Here is a 27,613-nt window from a genome sequence, read left to right on the forward strand (position 1 = left end):
GGTTTGTACTGTATTGTATACTAGATCCAGAGATTTTTGTTTACCCACAGATACTGTGGAATTCATGTATGTGTTGAAACAATATTTCGGAGAAGAGTTTAGCATTTCTGACTTGGAAGTTTTATTTAAACATTTTTCATTAATAATCAGAAAAATGTTACAAATGTGGGTATTTGCTTATGATTTCCTTTTTTTCTTGGGTTTGTGAAATATATCTGCCCTCAAACTTCACAAAAGTGTTTCTTTTAATGCCCTCTATGTTCTGAATAATTTTATGGTATTAAAAATATCCTCTAAATTGGAAAAATCAGGAGATTGCTTTTTTAGTGTATTTTTCAGCATGAGCAACCTGCTGAATGTGCAGTAACCACATTTACCATCTGTATGACAAACAAAAGATAAAATACTCAAATGAAAGACAAAACTTTGCACATGCTTGTGATAGTTGCTAAAAGCATGGCTGTAGTTATGGTGACCTTTAAACCGGAAAAATGCTGTTACCTGATTTATAGGAATAGTCTTAGGATATGGAGCACCATTTGAAACCAGCAAATGGAATAAACCTGTTATGGAGGTTGTTTATAACTTTCCTCATATTTCATTTATTTCAGAAAGGTACATTCTTCGTTACTAACAGCTGCTTACTGAATACACAACCAGTGATGACTAAGTTTTGTGGATGTTTTATGTTTGGGAAATTGTGCCTGGATTTTAAACTGTAAACCATACATCAATGGACTATTGTTTTTCAGGAGAAATTTGTTTTTCTGTTGCTACTGTGTGTTAGAAGCTGTAGTTTGGTATTGGTGGTGGAGGTTAATGATGGTTGAAGAGTAGTTTTGTGCATTGCTGAATTAGCGCATTTGGTATATGTATAATTAGACATTGGTATGTTTAGTTTCATTTATTTGCTGTCATTTATTTGTTGTAATAGTGAAGGCAGTCTTTATCTACTGCTGGGATCACTGCAAATGTCAGTATCAACTGTGAACTTGTTATTTATTGTCATTAACAGTGCTTTTTGTTTTTCAGTTTGAGTTTGGCTCAGTATTAATACAGCTGAATTGCAGATGTAAGTTGCAATCATTAGGATCAATGCAAAATAGTGTAAATGAATTAAGGGCTTTGATTACGGGGTGTTTATGGGTATTTGCAGATGTGAATTGATAATACGGATGTACTATGTCTAGTCCGCCATTTACACTTTTCTACTGGATACAGTCATTTACAGTTTAAGCTATGTGTATGTTGTTTTTATTTGTATGTTATTCAAATTACTGATGGATAGGTTGTACATTCAATGTTTTGTGCACCCCTTGATTTTTCTCGCAGGCATACAACAGCAAACAAAGATTGACTATGTGATGTGGAATCTAATAGCATGAACAGGACAGTTTTGCCAGTTCCAGCTCTGGCATACTGCACCTTCTATGGATTGGATATTTCTCAGTGATTTTACCAATGATTTATGTTCATAGGCATTTAGGTAAATAGGTGGTGTGGGACTCCCCTTTGTGCTGGATGGTAACCTCAAAGTACTCGTCGAGGCATATGTGTGTGTATTGACTAAATTGTTCATGTATTTGAAACACATTTGTTGTAGTGAAGCTACAAACACTTCATAATGACCCACAACATAGCGTACCAATTACACTCTGGTAACAAGTAACCCAAACATGCAGCAGTAGGAACCATGAATTAGTGTTTGTTTAATGTTGTTGGAATTGGAAGTCTCTCTGTAAAAATAGTGTGCTCTAGGTATTAGAAGTTGCATAGAGACAAATCTTGGTTAAATCTCAATGTATAATAGACACTAATTTAACACCAATGTGCGTTTATAGTTTGATTCTGTTTCCAGTCAAGTGAATTTCCATTGTTTTTTAAAAAAATAATGTAATGCAAATGTGTTGTGCGACTTAAGTTATTAGGTATGTCAGTCTCCCATTTACTTGCTGTGAGACAACCCAAAGTGAGTAGTACTTCTTTTAACATTTTTTCATAATCGTCCCAGGATTTAAACTGTGGTACTGTAACATATTGCGATTGGATTAGGGAGTCTCATCACATGACTATTTATTTGTTTAAATCTTATCTCAGGTGAGTAGAAATACTTGCCTCATTATTTTGTGTACCCAGATCCATGATGCCAGAGTGGCTGAAGAGGCTAGAAACGTTCAGAGAATTACTGTTTCCAATTTGAGAATAGGCTATGAATCCATACATACTATAGAAATGTATGTATGTGTTTATGTTGTATATCTTACATCTCCTAATTGACTGGGCCAATTTCAACTAAACTAGGTACCCATAGCACTTACTGACTTCAAAGAATTGCTGCTGGGATTGCATGACGCATGAATGACCATACTTCAGTCACCCAGTATTTGAGAATGAGAGCACTTCAAAAGTTGCAACAAACTTTAACACAATTTCAAACCTTTAAAAACATTTTGTGCTGATAACCTCACTGTTGAGTTCCCATAAGCTACAAAACATTTTCTCCCTGATGACCCCTACAGTATGATGAAAAGAAAAAAATTGTAGCTTACTACATTTTTACTGTTCATGCAGTAAAACTGCTGCGTGAAGCAAGACATTGTAGTTTATTACTAATTCACTGCTAACTCTATTCACAGACAGTATGCTCATACTCCACTGGATGTATCTGCAAAATTCTGTCATAGTATGACACATAGTTCAGGAGATAAGATGTCATAAGCATTGAGCAGGATGGAAATGAAACTACAGAGAGAAATTTGCTAGAGATTCAGATTAAATATGAATACAAAAATGCACAAAATATTTTAAATGCATGTGAAATGTATTTGACATGTATGTATGTGAGTGAAGCCATTGGTAAAAATCTCATTAAACCACTGGAATGATTTAAATCAAACTTGATTGGTACACATATTGGTTGAGATCTGGAAAGAAATGCTGTGGTACTCAGAACCACCAGTCTCCTGTTGCAATGGTGGTGGTAAGGAGAGGAAATGGACAGACCGAGAGGGGGAAGGAGAAGATGGACACATATAAGTGCGAGGATGAGATGGACAGGGAAAGGGGGTGGGACAAGTCTGTCAGGGAGAGGGGGTGGGATGAGATCTACACACACACACACACACACACACACACACACACACACACACACACACACAGAGAGAGAGAGAGAGAGAGAGAGAGAGAGAGAGAGAGAGAGAGAATGTGGGCAGAGAGGGGGGGAGGCAGAAGCAGGAGATGAAGTAACAGAAGATTGGAATACACACATACCTGGGGAACACTGGGTACTCAGCTAGTGAGACTATAATTAGAAATGTGAGAATATATGTTGGGTATTAAAATATTCATTGTCTTAAGACCAAATTACTCAGGAAGAAATGTGGAAAAGGCTGTTGCAGCCTATCGAATAGAACATTTAGTAAAGTCATTCTGATTCACTTTTGCTTGTAGCAAGTTCTGTTTCTAACACATCACATTATGCAACTCAGAATTTTTGTTGGGAGTTATGTCATTATAGTACCAAATCATTAACTCCTAAAACTTTCTTCAACAGTTTCAGGACAAAAGTTAAATTGTTTTTGTTGCTCTTATTGTATTGGTCGTCAGCCCTAAAGCTGATATGATGCATTTCACCATTCCTCCCACTTGCCAGCCATATTTTTCATTTCAGCATAACTACTCCATCCTATATTTTTGACGGCGTGTTTACATACTCATACCTAGGCCTGTGATTCTTTCTCTTGTGTGTGTGTCCTTCAATAATGCAGGTTTTAGTGAACACCAATTAGACAAAAATTACAGAAAATACTAGATCCTAACTCTTCTTGAGACAAGCAAAAACAAACTTGTAGAGGTGGACATTTCTTACCAATGGAGATTTACTGAATAATTCAAGCATTTGTGCTGGAGAACACAGTATCTTCATCAGGCTGGGATGCATTCCAGTACAAACCACCCTCTTAGTGCACAGACACACAGTCTGTGTACTCATGGTAGTCACAACGTGCAGATGAATGGAGAACGAAAACCACACTGCATTAGGAAAATAGACCTGACAATCTGCAAGCCAAAGTTTGATGGCCAAGAATAATAGAGTACAAACCAGTATCCAGAATATAGCCAAATATCAATAGGTCATGGTAAATAAGTCCACTGGAGAGTGTGTGGTACACTTCAGCGTGCTGAGACAAGTGAGGCCAAGACAATCTGTGACAGTCTGTAAATCGGCATCTGTTCTCATTAGACGTGTGTAATTACATGAACTGATCTGTCGATACTCCAGTGGGATAACAGACCTTCTCTTCTACTATCTCGTCCATTTCTATTTCTGGCAATTACTTAGGTTGTAATATATGTCAAACCATTCTCTCTCTCTTTGATTAATTATGTCCTTTGCAAGGTTTTTTTCCTCATGGATTCATATAGGATGTCTTCAGTCCTTACTTAATCGAACCATCTGATCTTAAACAGTCTCCTGTAGTGCAACATTTCAGACACCTCTGATCGTTTCATTTCTATCATCCTCATTACTCACATATGCTATGAATTTAGCTTTCAATTAGTCTTTTCTGGTCTCTAGATTTATGCTCCTGGATGTTAACAGATCTTCCTTTTTACAGAAAGTAATTTTGCCTAGTGCAGTCCTTGTCACAATCTTCTATTTCCTGAGGTAATGCTCTCAGATTTACAAATCAAATATCAGTGGTGACAGTGAGTAACCCAGCTTTACACCTTTCCTGATTTTGGCATCCTGTATAATTCTATCAGTGCTGACTCTGCATCATGCAAACAGGATGCATTATCCTTCTATCCCTGTATGCGATAACCACATTGCCTGAGAATAATTCATGTATTTTTCAATGTTTTCTCTAAATGTTCAAATGCAATGTGTGTATTTTTAAAAATTTTTGCTGAGTCAATCCAACTGCAGTGCTAAAGTTACTTTTTAAATTGTTTTCAAACTCTCATGTTACTTACTCATTTACATAAATTTCAGTCATAAGCCTGTAACATTCTTACTTTGCTCTTTCAGATCAGTCAACAAAGTAAAATTAGGGGGAAAAAAATAGAAATTGCAAATTTTTGTACAGTCATTGGGGGACGGTAAATGAATAACATTCCAAAATTCCTGACTATGTGTATGTGTGTGCATGCAGATGGGAGGGGGGTGTTTAAAGGTCTGAATATCTTGAAAACTACAGCTTCTAGTCAAAATATTTCTCAGGCAAAATTAGACCACATTGAACTTCGTAGAAAAATTGTCATATTTATTTTTTCTCTAGGACTAATATTTTCTGCATTTCAGGGGATGGAAAACTTGCAGATAATTAAATAGTGTATAATGTTAAATAACGGATTAAGAACAAATGTTAAATGTTTGTACCACACCTGATTGCAGCAAAACTGTATTAAGGGATAAATTGTGTTTTGGGAGCATAATATGATGGAAAGAAGGGAGTAGAGGGTAGAGGGTAGAAGCACGAGGGAAGGTATGTCACCAAATTGTGGTCATGCACTTCCTTCTTTTACAGGTCTACAAAATAAAGAGTGAGCAGGCAATTTTCCATTCTCTGTATTGCACTACAGGGTGTTTCAAAGGTACACCAATCCTTCTGTAGCTCGCCTTATGAATCGCAGGCGACACAATGTGCAGGTATGCCCCCGAGTTTTTATTTTCCACAAAGTGTGTTAACACTGCATGGAATACAGATATGAATTACTGATAAAACTAATACATGAAACATGTATGGACAGAATCAACATAAATCTCTACACACTGTTTTACACTGCTACAGAGGGAAAATGGCTCTCATTCTTTATGCCAGTTGCTCCATTGTTTCAAGAAAGGCAACTTCTCCTACCATGAGTGTTGTTCACTTTTAGGTTCACAGACAAACTATATGTTCCCAGCTTTTTCTGTCTGGTTCTTTCATGTGAATAGGCAAAATAATTTCACTGGGCCAGTGTTTATATGCTGGAGTTATTTTCAGTTTATTGAGTGAGTATTTACTTGCAGTTATTAAGTAAGCTGTTATGTAAAATACTCAGCAGCCCATGCTGTCAACTGTTTACCACATTGAAGAGCCTGTCTGCAAGTGTAAAATGCTATCAATGTAGATCCACCATATAAACATGAGCTCAGTGAACTTCCCTCATCTACTCACATGAGAGAACTGGACAGGAAATGCTGGGGACATATCATCTGTCTGTAAACTGAAAAGCAAGCTACACTCATGGTGGGGAATTTCTCTTTCCCAGAAGAGCACAGCAACTGCCATACAGGATGTATAAGAATAAATTCCCCTGTAGCGATGTAAGAGTACAACAGTGGGCAGAGATTTATGTTGATTCTGTCCATGTGTGTTTCTTGTCAGTTTTATTAGTAATTCATATGTGTGTACCATGCAGTTCACTTCATGGACAATAAACACTTGTGGGCATATTTGCACACTGCGTCACGAATGAACCAAAAGGGTGAGCTGCGGAAGGGTCAGTATGTCTTTGCGGAATATCTTTTAGTGCAGTAGAGATAATGGGGAATGGCCTGCTCACTCTTCATTGTGAAGACTATGAAGGAGGGAAGTGTGTGACCACAATCTGGCAATATACCTGCCTTCATGCTACTACACTCCACTGCCACCATTCCACCCTGTTATTCTCCAGTTTATCTGTTAATACAGTTCTGCTGCACTTGGACGTGGTACAGACATTTAATATTTGTTCTTAACCCATGTTGTTCAACAATATACATTGACAATGGACCTTTAAAACACTGTTTGTAATAATCTGCAATTTTTCCATATCCCACAATGCACCCCACTGGTCAGTATTTTTAGTATTCGACTTAAGATAAACAGATTTTGTGATTACATGAATTTTTTCCCCGTAGACACTGTTTGGTATTTCGGTCTTTGGCCTTATACCCATGAGTGTCAACTGATATTTCATCAATAGCTGGGTACTTTTACTTTCAGAGATTATGCAAAGGTCTCTGAAATTAAAAAGCTGATACTAAATCTTTCTTATCATGTTCATGCACTGTGTCCCCATTTTCAACTGGTGTAATTTCTCATTGGCAATTGTAAAATTTCTCCAAGTATTGTTTACACGTTCCCACCATCATGTGCTTCCACTTACCCTTTTCATTTCCAGTCATTGTACTTCATGTTCTGTGTTTCCTAAAGGAATTGTTTAATTAGTCATTGTGCAGCATCCATATTACTCTGTTTCATTTGTGTATCTATCTCATGACATCTTCTCTCAGTCTATAATTCTTTAGCTTTTCTACATTTCTGCATAATTTCATTTTCTGAGTTACATAATGTTGTTGTTCATTTTCTACATTTTTATATTTTTATAATTTCTCTATTAATTCCATTATCTCATCTGTTTCCCTTGGATGCTTTTTTTTCAGGGTTTTTCATATTTGATCTGATACATTTACTGCACTTCTTTTGATGTAATTCCATCAGTTGTTCGCATCAGTAGCACTTTGAAGTATCATTATTTCTTTTGCCACATTCTCTTTCAAGGCAGGCAGTTTCTAATTTCTTCAACTTTTGATCAAACTTTTCAGTCTTTTTAACCTATACCACACCAATATCTTACTAACAGTGCTAGCGCTGTATAACTCGTCCAATTCTTAACCTGAGTACTGAATTTTTGTTTAAAAAAAAAATAGGCATTTTAATATCATCTGATGCCACAATATCTTCCATGTGTACTTAATTCTACCGAAAAGTGTAGTTGCAGGGACTAACTCATGCCCAGCACAGAACTGTATTAATCTTTCTCCTCTCTTGTTTTGTTGCTAAAACCAAAGTCTCACATTATTTTCTGTTCCTTACATTCACTTAAAACTGCATTAAAGTACCCCATTGTGATTAAATTCTCATGCTCTTTGATATATTTTATGAGGTCAACAATGTTATCACTTTCCTCTTCAGTTTCACTGTCAGGTGCATCCTTTGGTGTGTATACTTGCACGATTACAGTGTGTGCAGTGTCATTTTTACCATTAGGCAAGACCAGGTTGCCACCTAGGGTAGCAAAATTTTTGGGGTGCAAAGAGCAGAAAAAATTAATTTCAGGAAAAAAAAAAAGACTGGGTAAATGAGGAGGGAAAATTAAAAAGAGTAAAAATTAAAACACCAAATTGTTTTCAAAAGCATATGGAACAGTTACTTAATGTCATGACTTATTTTGATGAAAGTGAACGCATTGCCTCTACCTGCTACAAAACTAAAGGAGCTGCTACTGAGTAAAAAGCAGAAACAAACATGACCTTGATTCATCTCTGTCATGTGCTGGAACGGGGCATGTTCTCTGGGTTGCAGTCGTGTTGCGACGTGATACCAGTCCCTGTCAGTCCCTTGTTTTGTTTTGACCGAGTGAGGTGGCGCAGTGGCTAGACACTGGACTCGCATTTGGGAGGACGACGGTTCAATCCCAAGTCCGGCCATCCTGATTTAGGTTTTCCGTGATTTCCCTAAATCGCTCCAGGCAAATGCCGGGATGGTTCCTTTGAAAGGGCATGGCCGACTTCCTTCACTGTCCTTCCCTAATCCGCTGAGACCGATGACCTCGCTGTCTGGTCTCCTCCCCCAAACAACCCAACTTGTTTTGGTCTCTGCAGATCATTTCTCAAGTATCAGTGATGCTGTTGATGCTTTTAGTTCTACCGTTATTTCCTGTGGATAATTAATCATGTATTCACAAGCTAGGTTTTGTAGTTTTTTTGGCATATTTGAAAGGAGTAAAAGGTAAGTGCAGTTAATCTACCCATACATAAAAATGAGTTGGTGTTTGTCTGTAAGTCTGTCTCTTGAGTGTCTGAGACTAGACAAGGAAAAAATCTGAGGCTAAAAATTTACTCTACAGAAGAAGAAATGTTTCAAGTCCAGTAACTTTCTTGAAGAAACAGTTTAATAAAAAAAAATTAGTTAACAAAATGTTAAAAAAATTAGAGTTTAGCAATTTGATTGACTAAAAGCAGTTGCCCATCTCTAATTTAGGGCCACTCACTCCAAGGAAGGGAAAGAGCCACTGCAAAAAATTCATTCACACCAGAAAATAGTTCCACACGTTTATTAGTCTGTTTCTGTGCAATTAAATAAAATAAGTAATTGAAGCCAAATTTGGTTGCACTGGTATATGCAGTTGAGTACTAATTTAAAATGTTAAGCATATTCTTCCAATTTAAATTATTTTGGGGAATTTCAAAAATTAAGAACAAAAAATATGGAATTGAAGGCATTTGTTGTCCTCAGTTAGTTTCAAAGGAATTGAGAACAAAGCATGAAAACTGAGTAATGTCCCCAGAAAATGAGGATGTCTGGTCACCTTAGTCTAATGATTTAAAATATAATAGATTTGCATTGTTGTGCCATTGGATGTAGGTGGTGGTGGTGGTGGAGGAGAAGGAGGGGTATCAGGGAGACCGATGGTTGTAAAAAAGTGGGGACATCATTTTTCACTTCTTGCGTAGGTTGGCAAAACATAGCAATATCACTCAATGTGTATTTGATATCCACTGAATTACACTGTCAATGTAATTTGTGTTTTCTGCATATAACCCTTTACTCAGTTTCCCAGCTACCTTAAAAACTTTGTTGCCCAGCTACCTTAAAAACTTTGTTGCCATCACATCTTACTGAAACCTGAAATATTAGTATGCATTCTCTTCCATTTCTACCTTCACGTTTTGTAATTTCCACACTGTGTTAGTATTTTAACAATACTTTGACCCTCTGCAGTTAACATTCTCTTTTTGTCTAATACTTCCACCTGAGAAATCCCTGTCCAGAAATTCAAATGTGGAACTATTTTATCTTCAGAATATTTCATCCAGGAGACAACCATAACAATTTTAGCAGGGAGCTGTGTGTACTAGGGAAGAATGATGTGGTTCTTCTCTGTTACCATCCATATGACAGAACCGAAGCCATTAATGCTATACTGACCATGCCAACAGGTAGCATCACAGTTGCTATACTAATATCCTTGAGTTGCACCAGCTTGACAAATAGAGCTGCTGCTCCCCCCCCCCCCCCTCCCCTGTGAGTCATATTGGAGATGTGTGCTTCCATATGCCCCAATATGTTAGTCTTCACTGTAACCTTGGTAGGGGACACTTAGTTGCTACTTCCAACTGGGCCTGATCGATACATTAATACTGATTTTTCAAACTGATATTATTTCTGTCACTTCCTCTTAATACTGGATTGTGACAAGCATATCCTGTCCTCAAGTAAGAGGCGAGTTTGGCTTATTTGGAAGTGCACAGACCATTTTGCCTAGCAGAAAAACTGATTTTAGTAGCAGGGTAAGCTGGTACATTGATTATGTTTGAGAGGGGAACACTATGAAATTAAATTTCCTGAGCTCATACTTGCAAAATGAATCACAAGAGTATATTTATTGTAATGTAATATTCTAGTAAATGGTGGTAATTGTGACACTATCATGAACAGAAAAGGATGTTTACAGATTAAGAGAGAATTTTTCTCTTAGGTATAATGATGACTGCTCTGAGAAGCATATTATACTCATATTTCCACATTTGCTTCTCAGGTAATCCTTACCTTGGTAACATGGTGGAGGGAGAGAAGGGGAAGAAAGGTGTGAAGGAATAGCATGTTTCAATGAGAAAAAGTGTATGTCATATTAACAGTGGATTTCAAGCAATAAAATTTGTAGGAAACACACAGTTCCACAACAGTCAAACTTGACCAGCTAAAAATTACTGTGGTGTAATGCTGAAGCTATTCTGTCTTACTCATATAAGCTGAAATATGTGACTATGACTAACAGTTGCCTCTTAAACAATTCTGTGATGTTGCTCCTACCAATTGCTTCGACCCCTCCTCTCCCCCACCGCCATCAAAGTGCTCTGTTTCCTTTTGTAGGGCTAGATAATGTAAACTGTTGCCTGCCCTCCATGCCTACCTTCACTAGTTGTGTGATTTCACACTGTTGTTTTAGTCACATGGGACTTCACACTGTTCTGAAACACTAAATCTTCATTCACATGAAACACTTAACCCGCCATTTTCTTGTTGCATGGTTCAGTGCATTGCTTCTCAGCTCGTACGATATTGTGTTCGTAATGACGAATAATTAATTATAAAGCTGGCACATTATTATCTTCCTTATCTTCCTCAGGTGAAATGTTCATTTCACATGATGATTAATGTTGATGAGTGAACTGAAAGTGAGAAAAATGATTGTAAAATCTGTTTCTCATTGTGTGTTTACTCTGTTAGAAATCGAATGTTCTTGCCCACAGAAACCAGAGCTAGACAAATTCACAAGCAGCATGTTGTTTCTTATTCAGTAACCTTATACTGAATCGATTTCTCCAACTTTGAGTTTGGCTAGGTCTTAGAAAGAGGAAATGTATGGAGCTACATAAAATAAATGTCATTCCTTATTGTGCTTGCCATTAGCCACCATTTAATGGTCAATGACAGGTTTTTTAATGTTTTTAATATTTGTTCATTTACTGTGGGAGATGATATTTCCATGTTGTTCACAGTCACAAAGTCTCAAGGAAATAAGTAACAAGAGCCCAAAGCTCGGTCAACATTGCTTCTGATTTCCCTTGTTAGATCTCTTAGAAAATGTAGGCACATGCTATTTGCTCTCATGTTGTGTGATGCAATGCTCACACTCTAAGACATTGGTACCATCTGGTGGTGACTGCAGAGTGTTTAGTTTACATTTTGATGAACTGTAATATGAAAAATATCATATGGACATCCCACAAACTGTACCATTTGTATTTATAGTACAATAGTGTGTCCATTCTGTTCACTAAGCATATTCAAATGAAAAATTCTAACTTAACAGTTTGGATACCCTTGATAAACCTGCTTCTTATGTTGTGCATCCCAGATTCTATATTGTATACTTTTATAACACACCTGATTTTCATACAGAGTACATTGTTTATGTAGCAATTCAGTCCAATTAAACCAAAGATTCTCCTTTGACAGGACCTAGTGTATTTCTTTGTATTTGTGTTTAGTTGCTTTTTTTTATCCATATTCCAGGACTAAAAAACTTTCATACAGTTCCAAAATTTTGATTTTTAGGTGGTGACACTACCTTTGTTTGTGCAGATGAACTATTTTCCTGTGGTAACAATGCATCAGAGGCACAGAATATCAGTGCTGCATGTGCTCTTTTTCTAAGTATTCTCCATCTGTTTCTGTAAACTTGAAAACACAGAACCAAAATTTTGGAAATTGTTTGATTTGTGCAATTGAAGCTTTTATTTCAAGTTTTGGATAGGTAGGTAATATGCAAAACTCGAATGAATAGTCTTGTAATTCAGTAAACTGGTGTTTTGTTTCTGAATAAGAAATATGTTACACATAAAGAGACAGAAACACTAGTCAGTACTTACCCGTAAGATGTACACCTTAAATTGCCTTCAACTCAGTCTGTTAGAAATGGTGTTGCATGTTACTCTTCTTCTTGGGAAGCCATTTTATTGGACTCATTGTAGCTCCATTAGTGTAGGATGTTCACCATTGAGGAGGAAACAAGTTGCAGTTTGTTTGGCAATAGTATTTACAAATGATATTTTGAAATAACATAACTGCAACCATTTACATAGTTACAGGTGTGGTTTAACTACAGTGGGACATACAGTTGGATGTGGCCTTATTGTAGGAACCATTCTGGCATTTGACGGAAGTAATTTAGAGAAACCACAGAAAATCAGTGTGACTGGATGGAGACTGGAGCCTCCAACCTCCTGAATACCAGGCCAGTCTGTTTAAAACAGTGTTACCTCATTTGGTTTATACCCAGTGTACAATAGTTTTGCAAAGAAGTTACTTAATAATGTAAAAAGCTTGTACTACCCTGTTTATTCACGTATCACTTCCAGTCGCTGCACACACTACACACACTGTCGGATGACATCTCAGGACCATATTGAGGAAAGGTTGTTAGAATTATACTGGTGTTTTGCATAGCTTTGGGAGTCAGGATACTATGATTGCTTATTTTTCCACAGACTAAATAATGTCATATGTTGTAGGTCAAATTTCTTTGTTAAGAAACAGAGACCTAGACCTATTGATACAATCTCCCTTACAAAGAATATTTTAATGCACATTTTTTTCACTTCAGTAAAACTGTTTGTGAAATTTACAAATTCCGAACTACTAGTGCAAGAGTGTTTACGTATGTGTCATATCAAATTCACATTAATGGAGACAGTTCTGCATGATTGATTGCTGCTACTCAAGTTACACTCCCTCACTTCCCCAACAAACACAAGTGCTCGCATACGCGCGCGCGCCCACACACACACACACACACACACACACACATTGGAAATGTTAGCACCATCACATAATTAAAGATGATTAGCCTCAGAAGTTACAGATAGTGATAATTAATAACCAACTGGTAAGGTAGCATTAACTTCATTCCTTTGTTTCTTGACACGGGAGAGAGCAAGATTCTATTCACAATTTAATAAAAAAGTCACTCTTTCTTTATAAGGTCACTTGCTAGTTCTATTTCAACTGCTTAGTTAATAACACCATCCCAGTAGCTGGGAGGGCATGGAAGAATCTCCATGTTACATTCAATAGTATGATTGGTAATAAGGTAATGGTCTGCAGTAGTAGATTTGCTCAGCTGTTGTAAGCATGTGTGACACACATGCTCAGTACACTTGTCCTCCACGCTCCTGATGGACAATACATGACATTCTACAGGCGCAAAAAATATGATAGACACCCACTTTACACAAACAAAGATCATCCTTCATGGATCCTAAGAGGGTCCTAGCATGGATGGTGATCAGAAAATGTATTTCACATCATATTTCAGCCCTTTTGGAAATCATTCCTGTGTAATGCAAAATGGCCATATTCATTGGTGCCACCATGGTATTATCATCTCTCCCTCGGTGCACAGTTAGTCAGTAGCGCAATGCACATCTGAGCTGTCTTTCACTACAACCATTCTGACAAAAGATGACGTTGAGATGGGCTAACGCAGCTGAAAAGCTCGCACATGATGTGGGCCCTGTGTGAACCAAGGTACGAAGTACTGCTTCATGCTGATCTGGATGGTGATGACTGTTAGCCTGTAGATATCAGTCTGTGTAAGTTGGCTTCCTATAAAGACTGTATCCCAGTGTACCATCTAACTTCTTCCTCACTAGCACATCAAGGAAGGGAAGGATACCATACTTTTTCATCTCCATTGTGAAATGGCTGTTTGGGCGGATTCAATTCAGATGTTCTAAAAAGCCATTTAAATCACAACCATGAGGTCAGACAACAAAACTATCTTCTATATATTTGAAAAAACACACAAGTTTCAATGCCACTGGCTCCGAGGCATGTTCCTCAAAGTCTTCCGCAAATAAATTGCCATCACAACTCCATCCATCTGTTCATAGTATTGTTTAATGAATAAAAAGTAAATGGAAGTCAACATATGTCTTAAATAGGGACCTCTGTTAACCATAACAAACTGTGCAAATGCAAGTGAAGAGAGGCCATATCAGAACTTACTGAAATGTGTCATTCAAATGCTATCCCTCTCATCATTGGCTGGGTGGTGGGGTGCTAGTGTATACAGTGTGTGTGTGTGTGTGTGTGTGTGTGTGTGTGTGTGTGTGTGTAGTTGGAGCGGGGGGGGGGGGGTGCGCGCCTGTGTGTATGTTCATTTTATCTTCTAGATATGCTCTGCAAACCAGGATTTTAAATTCCCTTGCACAACACCTCATTCCTATGTTTGTGCTTTGAAAATAACAGGGTGCTCACCTTTCAAAATATCGGTGGTTGTCAAAGGTGTCACATGGGTTCATTGCCGCAAGTTATGTGAACAATTATTTCTTATTTATTGTGTTTCAGTGACAGTGACTGAATAAAGCTAATACTGTTATTTCTGTCACAATGCTGATGTTAGTTATTGTTGTAAGCTATGTTGTTTCATTGTACCTTCTGCATTAGTTACCAGCAGTATTATTAATTGCCATGTGTTACCACATATCAACTTACTTAGCAAGTACTGAAAAGTTTGTACTTCAGGTGATAAATACTTAACTCTTGCATCACTTGTCACTTCCTATTCTGCTTTTCCCCCATGCTTTAACAGAATCATTTACTTAAAGAAACTTGCCTATATTTTACTTTTTTGTAGTATAATAAATAAAAGGTTTTATAGAGTTGTGAAATCAAATGACAGACACCAGAATAAATATGTGACCAATAATATGCACAAAAGGTGTTGCAGAAATAGTGTTGTGATTTTGAGTAAGTAGTATAGCCAAAACAATTACCAGTCTCTAGAACAACAAAAAATGTAATTAAAGAATATCTGTTATCAGGTATAAGTTGTGATAAATCAGCTGTTAAAGTTTTGAATATCATTTGTGTGGTTTTTCACAAACCTGCATTCAGTCAAAAGCATCATTATAGATTTAAACAGTGTTTTTAAAAGTGAGTAATTATTTTAATAATTAAAGCTGTTTGTAAATCATCCTTAGCGATATTCACGGGAAGCAATAGTGATAAGCCAACAACAGAAATTGAGGCTCACACAGATCCCTGTGTAGGTATCTAGTGTTTCACCTCTATTCATCTCACAATTTATACTCCACTAAAGTGTACAAACATTTTGTTTCGGGCTAATTCTTCTATAATTTGTGTTGCAAAGTCAGAGTTATGGTTTCAAGAAGACAAAGAAACAAGGTAGGTCTGCTTCTTGCTGTAATACCTCAGTCCTGTTGTTCAAAAAATGGCTCTGAGCACTATGGGACTTAACTTCTAAGGTCATCAGTCCCCTAGAACTTAGTACTACTTAAAGCTAACTAACCTAAGGACATCACACACATCCATGCTCGAGGCAGGATTCGAACCTGCGACCGTAGTGGTCGCGTGGTTCCAGACGGTAGTGCCTAGAACCGCTCGGCCACCCTGGCCGGCAGTACTGTTGTCATCAGATGATTATAGTGGTTAGGGTAAATGATGAATTTAATTACCATGTTTTTCAAACCATGACTGAAGAGCTATGGTTTAGTGTGTTGTTCCTGTCTCATTCTGAAATACTGGATTCTAACTGCAGAGAAAATTTTTAACTATGTGATGAACCTGACCCCAAGTATGTTCACACTCACTAAGAGCAATTCGTCATTCAAGTTATAAGAAGTCCAAGAAAGTAACTCGCTGTTACGGTTCTCTTCAGTAATAGCAAAGGAGGATAGTGAGGACCATCCGCAAGCACCAGAGTTTTGAAGAAATCGCACTGAAGGAAAAAAGTGAAGAAATTGCGTGAAATCTATTGCATTAGACAGGACACATTTGTGTAAGATTTTGGTAATTATCTAAGTAGTGTCAACAAAATTTTTATACCTATGTATAGTTTTTTGCTAATGTAATCAAAAATGTTTAAGAATGGACAATTTCAATACAAAGTGGAAAAATCTTAAAAGTTGATTGTAAATAGGGACAAGAAATGGTCTCTCCATTATGAGTCACCCACAAAACAGCAGTGCAATGTGTATGAGCCAAAAAAAAGGGAATCATAGAAAATGGGTGTGCAAAAGATGCAAGAAAAATGCTGCCAAATGCTTGCTTCAATTGTAAAGACATTGGTCATAAGAAGTTTCTATGAAAATAAAAAGAAACTGAATTCTGATAATTATTTTTGTGTTCACAATCATTTGAAGTGGGAATCTTTTGAATTGGAGTTAAAAGTTCAGAGTAGGGTTACTGCTTATTTTACAACAATACATAAGATCACAGAGCAAATGTATTCATGGGATATGTTGGCCAGGAAAGTAATCACAATCTTTGATCTTTCTGCATACTCAGCTGCCTTGATGACAGCGGATTTCTGGTTATTCCATGAAGTTCAATCTGAAAGTAGGCAGTTATGATGCTACTCAGGAAACATAAAGAAGTATTCTGTAATTTTGGATGCAGTTCCATAAAAGGATCAGAGTGATTCTTTTCAAGCACTTTTGTGTTAGCTAAAGATATGACATGATTCAAATGTAGATTACTTTTGATAAAGAAGAAAATTCTTAAACTAATTCATGTATTGTAATGATAAAAGTCTTTAAAAATGGCTGGATATCTTGTATATAGTGTATCAAGTTGTGTATTCTCTATTGGTAGATTGATAAATATACTTAGCAAGCAGTTAGTTTCTCATCTACAGTTAGTGTAAATTCACATTCATGCCAAAGATATTATTTTCTCAAAAATGAGTCAATTTCTGGAGTAAACACTGGCAGTATATGATAACTGTAAACAAAAAATGATTGCTGTACTGTTTCCATGTGGTGGTAAGCATAGTAGAAACCTTACAGGCTGACTATTAACTGTTCTGTTAGAGATCTGTTAGAAACATACATTCCCTTTGTTTTTGGCAATAGGATTCCAGTAACCACTTATGCATCCTCCGTCACCTAGTGAGGGCTCAGCATGTATGTGTCTGATACTCAACCATTTGAGAAAATATTTTAGTTTCTCAAGGCCTCCTTTCATAAAAAATTCTGAGGATATCTTCAGCTGAAAGACATTACACTAGTAGTGAGCATAAAAACAGTGTACTCCCTGGGCAGACCTATTTATGGGTTATGAGGATTGGTAGTTCTAAATTCTGCCATTAGTAGAGGCGAGTGAGGTGGGGGAGAGAAGCCTGTTGATTGTAGTTGTTACTTAAAGAAGTGTGATTATATAAAATTCATGTGTTTCCATTGTTGTTGTTGTGGTCTTCAGTCCTTAGACTGGTATGATGCAGCTCTCCATGCTACTCTATCCTGTGCAAGCTTCTCCATCTCCCAGTACCTACTGCTTAGTGTATTCATCTCTTGGTCTCCCTCTAAGATTTTTACCCTCCACGCTGCCCTCCAATACTAAATTGGTGATCCCTTGACGCCTCAGAACATGTCCTACCAACCGATCCCTTCTTCTAGTCAAGTTGTGCCACAAACTCCTCTTCTCCCCAATTCTATTCAATATCTCCTCATTAGTTATGTGATCTACCCATCTAATCTTCAGCATTCTTCTGTAGCACCACATTTCGAAAGCTTCTATTCTCTTCTTGTCCAAACTATTTATCATCCATGTTTCACTTCCATATATGGCTACACTCCATACAAATACTTTCAGAAACGACTTCCTGACATTTAAATCTATACTCGATGTTGACAAATTTTTCTTCTTCAGAAACGCTTTCCTTGCCATTGCCAGTCTACGTTACTGTGTTATTAGTGCAGTGGTGGAGCACAAAATGTACACATCAAAAGCAGTGGCACTGCAATCCTTACATAGCAGACAACCATATGTGTGGAAGTATGATGGCTGTTAGTGACATGAGAGTGGGAGAAGACATCTGGCATGTAGAGGTCATTTACTGAAGGAACTGTGATGAAGAGCCCTTGACAGATTGGATGCATACCAAGCCTCAGATGAAGAGAGGCAGGTGTTTAAATGTTAATCCTTTTATTTTTAGTAGAACTAGAAAATAATTTGTAATGAAAATATGTCATTTGGCATTATTTAGCAAAGAATAGATCAGGGCTCTAAATTGCTGGTGGTGGGGATTTGTTGCTATTAAAAAATACCTCAACTCCAGTATAATTACAGTCCACCCTTTGTGAAGCCATTGGAAGGGAGAGATGATTGGCTACTGAGTGTCACAGGGATTAGAAATTCATGCTATCTAAGGACATAAAGATTGACAACTGAAATTGTGGTTGTACAATGACAGCCACTGAATGCTGATAGGTATCTAGATGATCAGATTGTTACTTCCTACAATTCCAGGTCAGCAATGGAATAACAGAGATACCTCTACAGTGGATGGAGCAATCATCTAGTGGCAAATGACATTGCAAACTTGATACCAGAGCTCACAACTAGTGTTAGCGTGCTGCATAAAAAGCTCACTGTGGCATTCTGGGAAGTGAAACAGCAGACAATCCAGCTACTGCAGCTACTTACAAAAGAGAGAGGGAACATAGAAGAGTACCAACCACAGAGGTCTTTAACATCCTCAGGTATTCCAAGAAAAGTGGTACACAAAATGGCAAGAGCGATTCAAATACAAATACAAATACAGATATTTCACTATAATAAAACTGGTGCTGATGACTAAGTTCTGGTGTCAGAAATGACAATGCTCCAAAAGATTCAAGAACACTAGAACATACTTTCAGGCAACAACTGCTGCTATAGGAAACATCTACATCATACTGGCAGAGTGTCATCCCTGTTGTGTGACTGCAACAAAGACGGGTTTGCCAACCATATATTTGTTGGCTGTCTGAACAGGTACAATCTGCTCAACATATGCCATCCTTGGACAACTTTTGTCATCGTTCTGCTATGCCTAAAATACTTGAGACTATATCACATATCATATTCATTTGTAATTGAAGTTGGTCATCTTTTGATGTAACAGAAGTGGGTTGATAGCTATCAAACATCTGTGAAACTGATACCTTTGGTAAAGGCAGTGCCCGTGTATGAGGAGGTGGTTTGTGTGTACATTTCAAGATATATGAAGGCTTCATGTAGCACACCACCACTCAGTCACGTAGAACATTTCAAACAGCAGAAGATTCAGTGCCCCCTAAGGTAACTCAATATACTGAGCTGAATCCCATAAGATGTGTTTCCAGTACTCTAAAGAAATGTGTTTGTGCTGGATTTCACTTCCATTGAGGCTTGTATAGATGATAAATGATTGCATCACATGTTCCAGTAATGATTCTTGGGCTTATCATTCTTGGTATTATTCTGCTTGTGATGTATAATGCGTTTGACAAGTATGTAATGCAGGGTGGTGAGTGTTCTGGTATTCATTGAAACAAAAATTGCTTGTGTTGAGGGGTGCAAGTATACTTACTTTTAGTATAATTGACAAAGGATCAAGTAAGAGTGTATGCCATATGCTGCTAAGTTGGAAGCACCAGTGTTTTGAATGCCAATAAAACATTTACATGAACAGTATGTATGGCCACACATTTTGCAGTAATTACTGTTCCTGCAGTAAGTAAAATAAAACTTTTATGGGCTGACATTGGGAGATTGTGATTCTTATATAAAAGATGTGCCAACTTTTTTTACATTGCACCGACCTCTTTCTAAATCAGCACTAGATATTTTAGCAGGTAATCTTCCTCTCTATTTCTTTGGTGAAGGCATAGCCTACTACGTTTCTCTTTCAAATATTCATAGAGCAAATGCTAATGTCTTTCTCATGTCAGTTGGTAACGAGAAATGTCCATGTCCAAAGGTCCATGTACTTTGTTCATTGTTTTTATAGTGAGCAGACTCATTATCAGTAGTGTGTTTATGTAAGGGTACAAAATATCCATCTCTGGCTACTAGAACATCTTCAGTGAATTCAGAACATTTTCTGCCTCTAAATTTCTTTAAATGTGGTGACAGACAGTAGTCAGATGGTACCAAATTAGTGAGTTGTATGTAACAATTGTTCTTAGGATTTCATGATTTTCTGGGTATGAGATACCCTTTCATTGTCCCGAAGAAAGATATTTCAGACATATTGTATGCTTTTGGTGTGTTCATTTGTTGTTGTAATTGAATGTCCTTTGTGCAAATAAAGTATAGTCACATTTTGATCACAGCTGCCCAATTTTTATTTGTTCATAAAGTAGGAGTGCATAATCCACTTCCAAGAAATATTTACGTTTATGCAAATCATGTGAAACAAAGAATTTTATTATGGCTTTGTATTTCAGTCAATCTACTTCAAATGAAACCACACAGTTACAGTTAAAAATCAATAGAAACAAAACTGTTTTGCATGTAGAGCTGAAGTTAAGTATTCATGAAACATGTACCGATGTAATGAAAAAGAGGTAATCATATTGACACAGTCTTTGTACTGAACTGAGAATGTTTCACTTTGGCCCCACTAATAGTATTCTGTAGTGAATTCTAGTTTGACCTACCATGCATGTGGTACATACAGTCTCTTGCCTATGACTCTTGGCACATTAACACTCCCCTGTCCTGCCCTTCATACGTTGCTCACTAGGCAAATGGGTTGTACACCATTTATACTCCTGTGCATTTTCAACTTCTCAAGGTGTAATGTAGTCCATTAAATTTTGGACATGCAGCCACACAAATAAAATTTCTTCCACTGGTATTTTGGTCGTGTGTTGTCTGGCCATCCTCAGAGTGAGTCCCAAGACTGACAAGGTGCCAAGCGCAGCCTTACAAGCTCCATTGCGGGAGTACTGCGCATGCTGGTTGGTGGCAAAGAGTTATGCTTACACACATGCTGCCTGTGGTGAAGGCGTACAAACATCAGATTTGCTTATCGATGTATGTTCGGTGGCAATGACACCATGATGACTTCTCTGCAGTTTAATTACCCCAAGATACGGATTCCATTCTTTGTCCAAATTAAAACCATTATCTCTATTTATTAAAATATTAGCTAATCTAATCTCTGAAGCTTCCTTGAAGACAGAATCTCAAAAGGATGAGGTAAATGTTAAAATTTTCCCATCACTGTAGTTCATGGAATGCCTTCTATCAATTCGACCACAGCTGACTTGTCTGGATGTGATAAGCGTGTGTAGTATGGCCACACGAGACGGATGAATTACGTTGATTTCTTGAGCATCTGAATTCTATCCATGCTAGTATCAAATATGCTATGGATATAGAAAAAGACAGCTGTCTCCCCTTTTTGGATGTTGTTGTTCACCGTAAAGTTGATGGCACTTTAGGACATGCCGTATATCATAAAGCAGCACATACAAATCTATATTTACATGCCTGTAGCTGCCATCACCCTTGACAGACCATAGGTGTCCTTAAGACCTTAGTGCATAGGGCACACTATACATCCGATAAAGATAATTTACAAGAAGAGCTCACATTCAAGAGTATTTTCAAATGGATTTTCTCCGCAAGAAATTCGTAAAGCATTCAATATAAAATCTAAAGTGCAGGTATGTGATGGGGAAGAAGATAGTAATTCCTTCAAATCAAGTGCGTTTTTGCCCTATGTGGGTGCTCTTTCCTCGAAGATAGGCCGTATTCTCAAGAAACACTGTGTTAAGGTGGTCTTCCAGCCTCCCACAAAGGTAGCAGGTTTATTCGGCTCTGTAAAGGACAATTTATTGCTTCGTAAGGCGGGTGTGTATCAGATTCCTTGCAAAAATTGTGAGAAGTTATCTGCAGGTCAAACAACATGCACTGTTCATTAGAGATGTGTGGAACATCGAAGATACACACACTTATCACAGCCAGACAAGTCAGCTGTGGCTGAACATTGTATTGATACAAGGCATTCCATGAATTACAGGGATAGACTGTAACATTCACCTCTTCCTTTTGGGATTCTTTCTTCAAGGAAGCTATAGAGATTAGATTAGCTAATAATTTAATAAATAGAGATAATGGTTTTAATTTGGACAAAGCATGGAATCTGGATCGTGGGGTAATTAAACTGCAGAGAAGTCATCATGGTGTCACTGCCACCGAACATACATTGATAAGAAAATCGAATGTCTGTATGCCTTCACCACCGGCGGCGCATGTGTAAGCGTATCTCTTTGTCGGCGACGAGCGCCTGTGACACGTAAGCGCAGTACCCCCATGGTGGAGCATATAAGGCTGCGCTTTGCACCTTGTCATCAGTCTTGTAAATCACTCTGAGAGTGGTCGGAAGATATGTGGCCAAAATATCAGTGGAAGAAATTTTATTTGCATGGCTGCATGCCTGAAATTTAATGGACTATTTATACTCCTGTTTCTTTTTTTTTTTTTTCCTTCCCCAAACATTTTCTACAATTAGACAGACATTTACTGCTTGAGTTCTTCTCATGTTATCTTTATGCCATGTCATTTATGCTATCTTGTGACTGAGTTCTATCAAATTGATACAGATTTGTCCTACTTAATAGCACACACTCAATAACTGATTGTCTGAGGTAGTGTGGAGTTAGCATTTATTTTTATTTCAGTCCAAAAATGCAAGATACATCTCTTGACTACCAGTGTCACACAATAACAAACAAATTGTACCACAACTTAATGCTTGATAAACAGTAATATTTAGTCTCTGTCCATGTACAAATGTTTGAAAGAGAAGAAATTCCACAGAAGGAATCACAATGACTGGAGTAACTGAACTTGTTGAAAGTCAGGATAATAAATCCCAAGTTGATTGAGCACTGGCACTTACTGATGAAAAATCAAAATCCGTTCCTTTGTATAATGATGGCAACTACTGAGCACAGTTGAGTCTAAGTTTCATACAAGAATACCAATTTCGGAGCACTGGCCACACATAAGGCTATGTTGGGAGAGACGAAGTTTCCTGGCAGACAGTTGGCTGCTTGTAGTGCCTACAGTGAGTGCCTTCCAGATTGGACAGCTGCTGGAACTGTCAGGAGTAGATCCTGGTGATTGTTGTGCATTGGAACTGTTTGCACTGGCTTAGTGAACTGAACTGGTTGAGAGTGGCCTTCCTAAATACACATGCATTGTAGTGATATTTGCTTGATTCTTGCATAGCACATCATTTGCAAAAATGAAGTAATACTCTAAATTGTGGTGCTGTTGTCAGGAATGTGTGCGTCACTGGTCTTGTGGCTGGTGCCTCTTCTGGTGAATGGTAAAGCTAGTGCTGCAAATTTCTGTGGTGTCAGCTGGAGTTGTACTTAAAAAAAGAATCACATGTTTAGGAATTAATCCACCTTGTTGTGCTTGATACACTGTGCCTGCTGAACTGTTGATATCTGGATCTGCTGAGGGAGTGTCCCCTGCAGAGCAGGAGCACAACCAGCTTGTTGCTCCATATGTGTATGGGGGTAGCCATGGTCAGAGGCGGAGGCTTTGGATACTGCAGACTCAGTAGTTTTTCAGTTGTTACTGCTTTTGTGGTGTTTCTGTAATTTATAAAAGCTAATTTAATCGTACTAATATGTTGTGTATTTGTTGAAGTGTTAAAGGAAATTACTGCGTGAGTGCATCTGTGTAGTTTTCCACATCTGTAAATAAATGATCAAATTATTTGTGTATGTAATTTTTTTGTTGGCATATTAGGAGACTATCAGCATCAAATTCTGGTTAATTAATTATGAATTTACAGTACATGTCATGAAGAAGAAACATAATATAACAGTATGTTTTTATGCAGGATGTGAAGTACATTCATAATTGGAATATATCGTATTGGTGAAATAGAAGAAGTGGTTGTGTAAAGTGGAATTGGCCGTTAGTTTTTTACCAAACAAGATTTGTTTCTCCACACTCCACTCACCGTGTTTACCAGTTCTCACTTTTCTTGTAATCTGAGCAAGGAGTATGATTAGATTGTTTTATGTAATGTTTAGTAATAGATTTTGTAAATTTCCTTGCAGGAAGCTGGGCACTGTCATTGAGGTTGGCATAGTTAGTAAGAATGGATTAGGTAAATCTTGCATAAATCTTAATCGTGATTACTTTTATGACATGGAATGTCTTTATCACAGTAGTGCGTTACACATTATTCAAATTTGTGTACCATAACATTCTGACTATTTACGTATATGCATTTGGCTGCTTCCTTAGCCATAGTTTGAGGATTGCATTCTTGCAGTTTTGTGTGTGTGTGTAGCAACTTCACTGTGATATGTTAACAAAATCATAACCAAAGTAAAGGTAATCTGTTCAAAGAGCATAGCCCTGCACATCTATGAAGCCAAGATATGCTGCTGGGTAACATAAAGTACCATGTTACCATTGGTCGTTCCATTCAGTTGACTCCTGCCTTTTGGAGGAAGATTCTCACAAGGTGTATGTAGTATGTGCCTGCTTTGTTTTAAAAGATTAATCCATCACCGAAATGTTGACTGTAGGGGTGGACAATAGGTTCAAGTATCCTGTTTCAATACTGCTTGACTCTCAAATTACACTCAGTCAGATAAAAGACTGGTATTGACCCAAGACATGACTTAGGCTGGGGAGCAGGGTAATGCAGCAAAGAACAGGCAGTTGGTACTGTACTTCACAATGGATGCCTAGAGACCATATTGATCATTTGGAGACTGTCTGGGTTGACACAAGATTGTGCACATTTCTGTTTCTTTCTGGTAGGGGTTACCCATAAGCCGTAATTGGTAGCAATCAGCAACTGGTGTTGTTGAATGTGGGCACCCATTGAGATGTTGAACTTCAATGATTTGTGTCACAAGATAATGGTTGAAGTTTTGAATGACATTGCCAATTTGGTTGCCAATTTCTTGTGCTGGAAACCTATTATTGCAATAAGGTGACAGTGAGAACATCATCTAAGCATGGAGGCTTGTTGAACTGTGTACACTGGCCACAATGACACAGTGCACTCTACTGATCTGCAATGAAAATAGATATTTACTTTTACTTTCATTCCATGGTTTTCCATATTCAGTGATTTCCTGTGATTAAAAGAGTATTAAGAAAAAGGTTTGAGATAAACTCTTACAGTGTAAGTCATGAGTGTGGTGCAAACATTTTTTCTGCCTTTTGTGTAGACTGAGCAGTTCTTATCATCATTTAAACACTCCAGTTTCATTTATGCTCTTATGTCTGATATATGTACTCTCAGTTGCTGTGGCTGAGCGGTTCTAGGCACTTCAGTCTGGAACCGTGTCACCACTACAGTCGCAGGTTCGAATCCTGCCTCAGGCATAGATGTGTGTGATGTCCTTAGGTTAGTTAAGTTTAAGTAGTTCTAGGGGGCTGATGACCTCAGATGTTAAGTCCCATAGTGCTCAGAGCCATTTGAACCACCAGTTGCTGTGTACAAATTTATTAATATGGTGTATAAACAGTTTCCGGTATGAGAAAATTAAAAAGTTAATTAGTGAACTAAAAAACAAAAATACAAAAATCTTAGCTTAGCTATGGTACCTTCCTCACCCAATGCAGATTTTTTCCCCCATAAAACTGTGCGACTTGAAATTGTGGTCTGAAAGATATATTTATCTTGAAAAATTTTAGACTCAAATATAGTGTGCAAATTTATTTTTGGAAACAATATATTATTTAGCCAAAATGAAACAGTTTTGCTGTTGTATCAGTGTCAGTTGGAATTATAAACTGAAGTAGCACTACTTGAAGAACGTGTTCTTGTACTTTCCAAGCATATATAAGTAAGTTAGAAATAAAAGTATAATAGCACTGATTTCTGTGATGCTTGCAGCTATTTTAACATATTCTTACAAAATATGTTTTTATATTTTGTTTCTAGGATGTTGTTACATCAAAAAATTATGCTTTTGTTAAAAATAATGGTTGATTTCAGGGATAAGCACTGAAGCAGATTGCTGTTTCAAAAACCATTCAAAATTTATTGTGCTTGGAGACTGCGTTGCCAAGAGTACTTTTATTTGTTACAGCCATTCATGGGCCCTCGCTACCCTGCAGGGCCTCGTCCTGGTGTCCGGATGCCTCAGCTTGGAAATGAATTTAATGGGGTAAGTCATCTTATTAAAGTAGACAGAAATGTTTTCAAATCGAAGTAACACCAATAGTCAAAAACTTAGTACAAAGTAGACAAAACATGGATTGGCATGATAGCACACAAGTTTTTACACTGGTAGTTTATTCTGCAGTGATTTCTGACAAAAGTAGTGATGAACACTCTCTCTCTCTCTCTCTCTCTCTCTCTCTCTCTCTCTCTCTACACCCCCCCCTCCCCCTTTTCCACCTATACCCTGCTGACCAGGTTTCTCAGAGTTTCTGTGTTGTTCACAGCTCACTGTGACTCCACTGGATGTAGGTGTACTGAGGTGCATCAATATTTATGTATTCTCCCTTAAAACCCACATCCTTTCGTCTTTCCCTCTCCTTCCCTCTTTCCTGATGAGGCAACAGTTTGTTGCGAAAGCTTGAATTTTGTGTGTATGTTTGTGTTTGTTTGTGTGTCTATCGACGTGCCAGCACTTTCGTTTGGTATATATATATATATATATATATATATAGAGGGAAACATTCCACGTAGGAAAAATATATCTAAAAACAAAGGTGATGTGACTTACCAAATGAAAGTGCTGGCAGGTCGACAGACACACAAACATACACACAAAATTCAAGCTTTCGCAACAAACTGTTGCCTCATCACGAAAGAGGGAAGGACAGGGAAAGACGAAAGTATGCGGGTTTTAAGGGAGAGGGTAAGGAGTCATTCCAATCCCGGGAGTGGAAATACTTACCTTAGGGGGAAAAAAGGACGGGTATACAATCGCACACACACGCATATCCATCCACACATATACAGACACAAGCAGACATATTTAAAGACAAAGAGTTTGGGCAGAGATGTCAGAGGCAAAGATGTTGTTGAATGACAGGTGAGGTGTGAGTGGCGGCAACTTGAAATTAGCGGAGATTGAGGCCTGGTGGATAACGGGAAGAGAGGATATGTTGAAGAGCAAGTTCCCATCTCCGGAGTTCTGATAGGTTGGTGTTAGTGGGAAGTATCCAGATAACCCGGACGGTGTAACACTGTGCCAAGATGTGCTGGCCGTGCACCAAGGCATGTTTAGCCACAGGGTGATCCTCGTTACCAACAAACACTGTCTGCCTGTGTCCATTCATGCGAATGGACAGTT

General features: G+C 37.7%; 1 protein-coding gene across 5 annotated transcripts in view; it reads left to right on the top strand.

Moving 5' to 3' along the window:
* LOC126248450 (single-stranded DNA-binding protein 3) overlaps window positions 1-27,613 on the top strand; it is a 377,126-nt gene that overhangs the window by 292,790 nt on the left and 56,723 nt on the right. For all 5 annotated transcript variants that reach the window (XM_049949437.1, XM_049949439.1, XM_049949440.1 and 2 more), the window contains one exon: window positions 26,399-26,476. In XM_049949437.1, coding sequence (XP_049805394.1) covers window positions 26,399-26,476 — 78 coding nt within the window. The remainder of the gene's footprint in view (window positions 1-26,398; window positions 26,477-27,613) is intronic.

This window comes from Schistocerca nitens, chromosome 3 (genome assembly GCF_023898315.1).
Source record: "Schistocerca nitens isolate TAMUIC-IGC-003100 chromosome 3, iqSchNite1.1, whole genome shotgun sequence".
Taxonomy (NCBI): Eukaryota; Metazoa; Arthropoda; class Insecta; order Orthoptera; family Acrididae; genus Schistocerca; species Schistocerca nitens.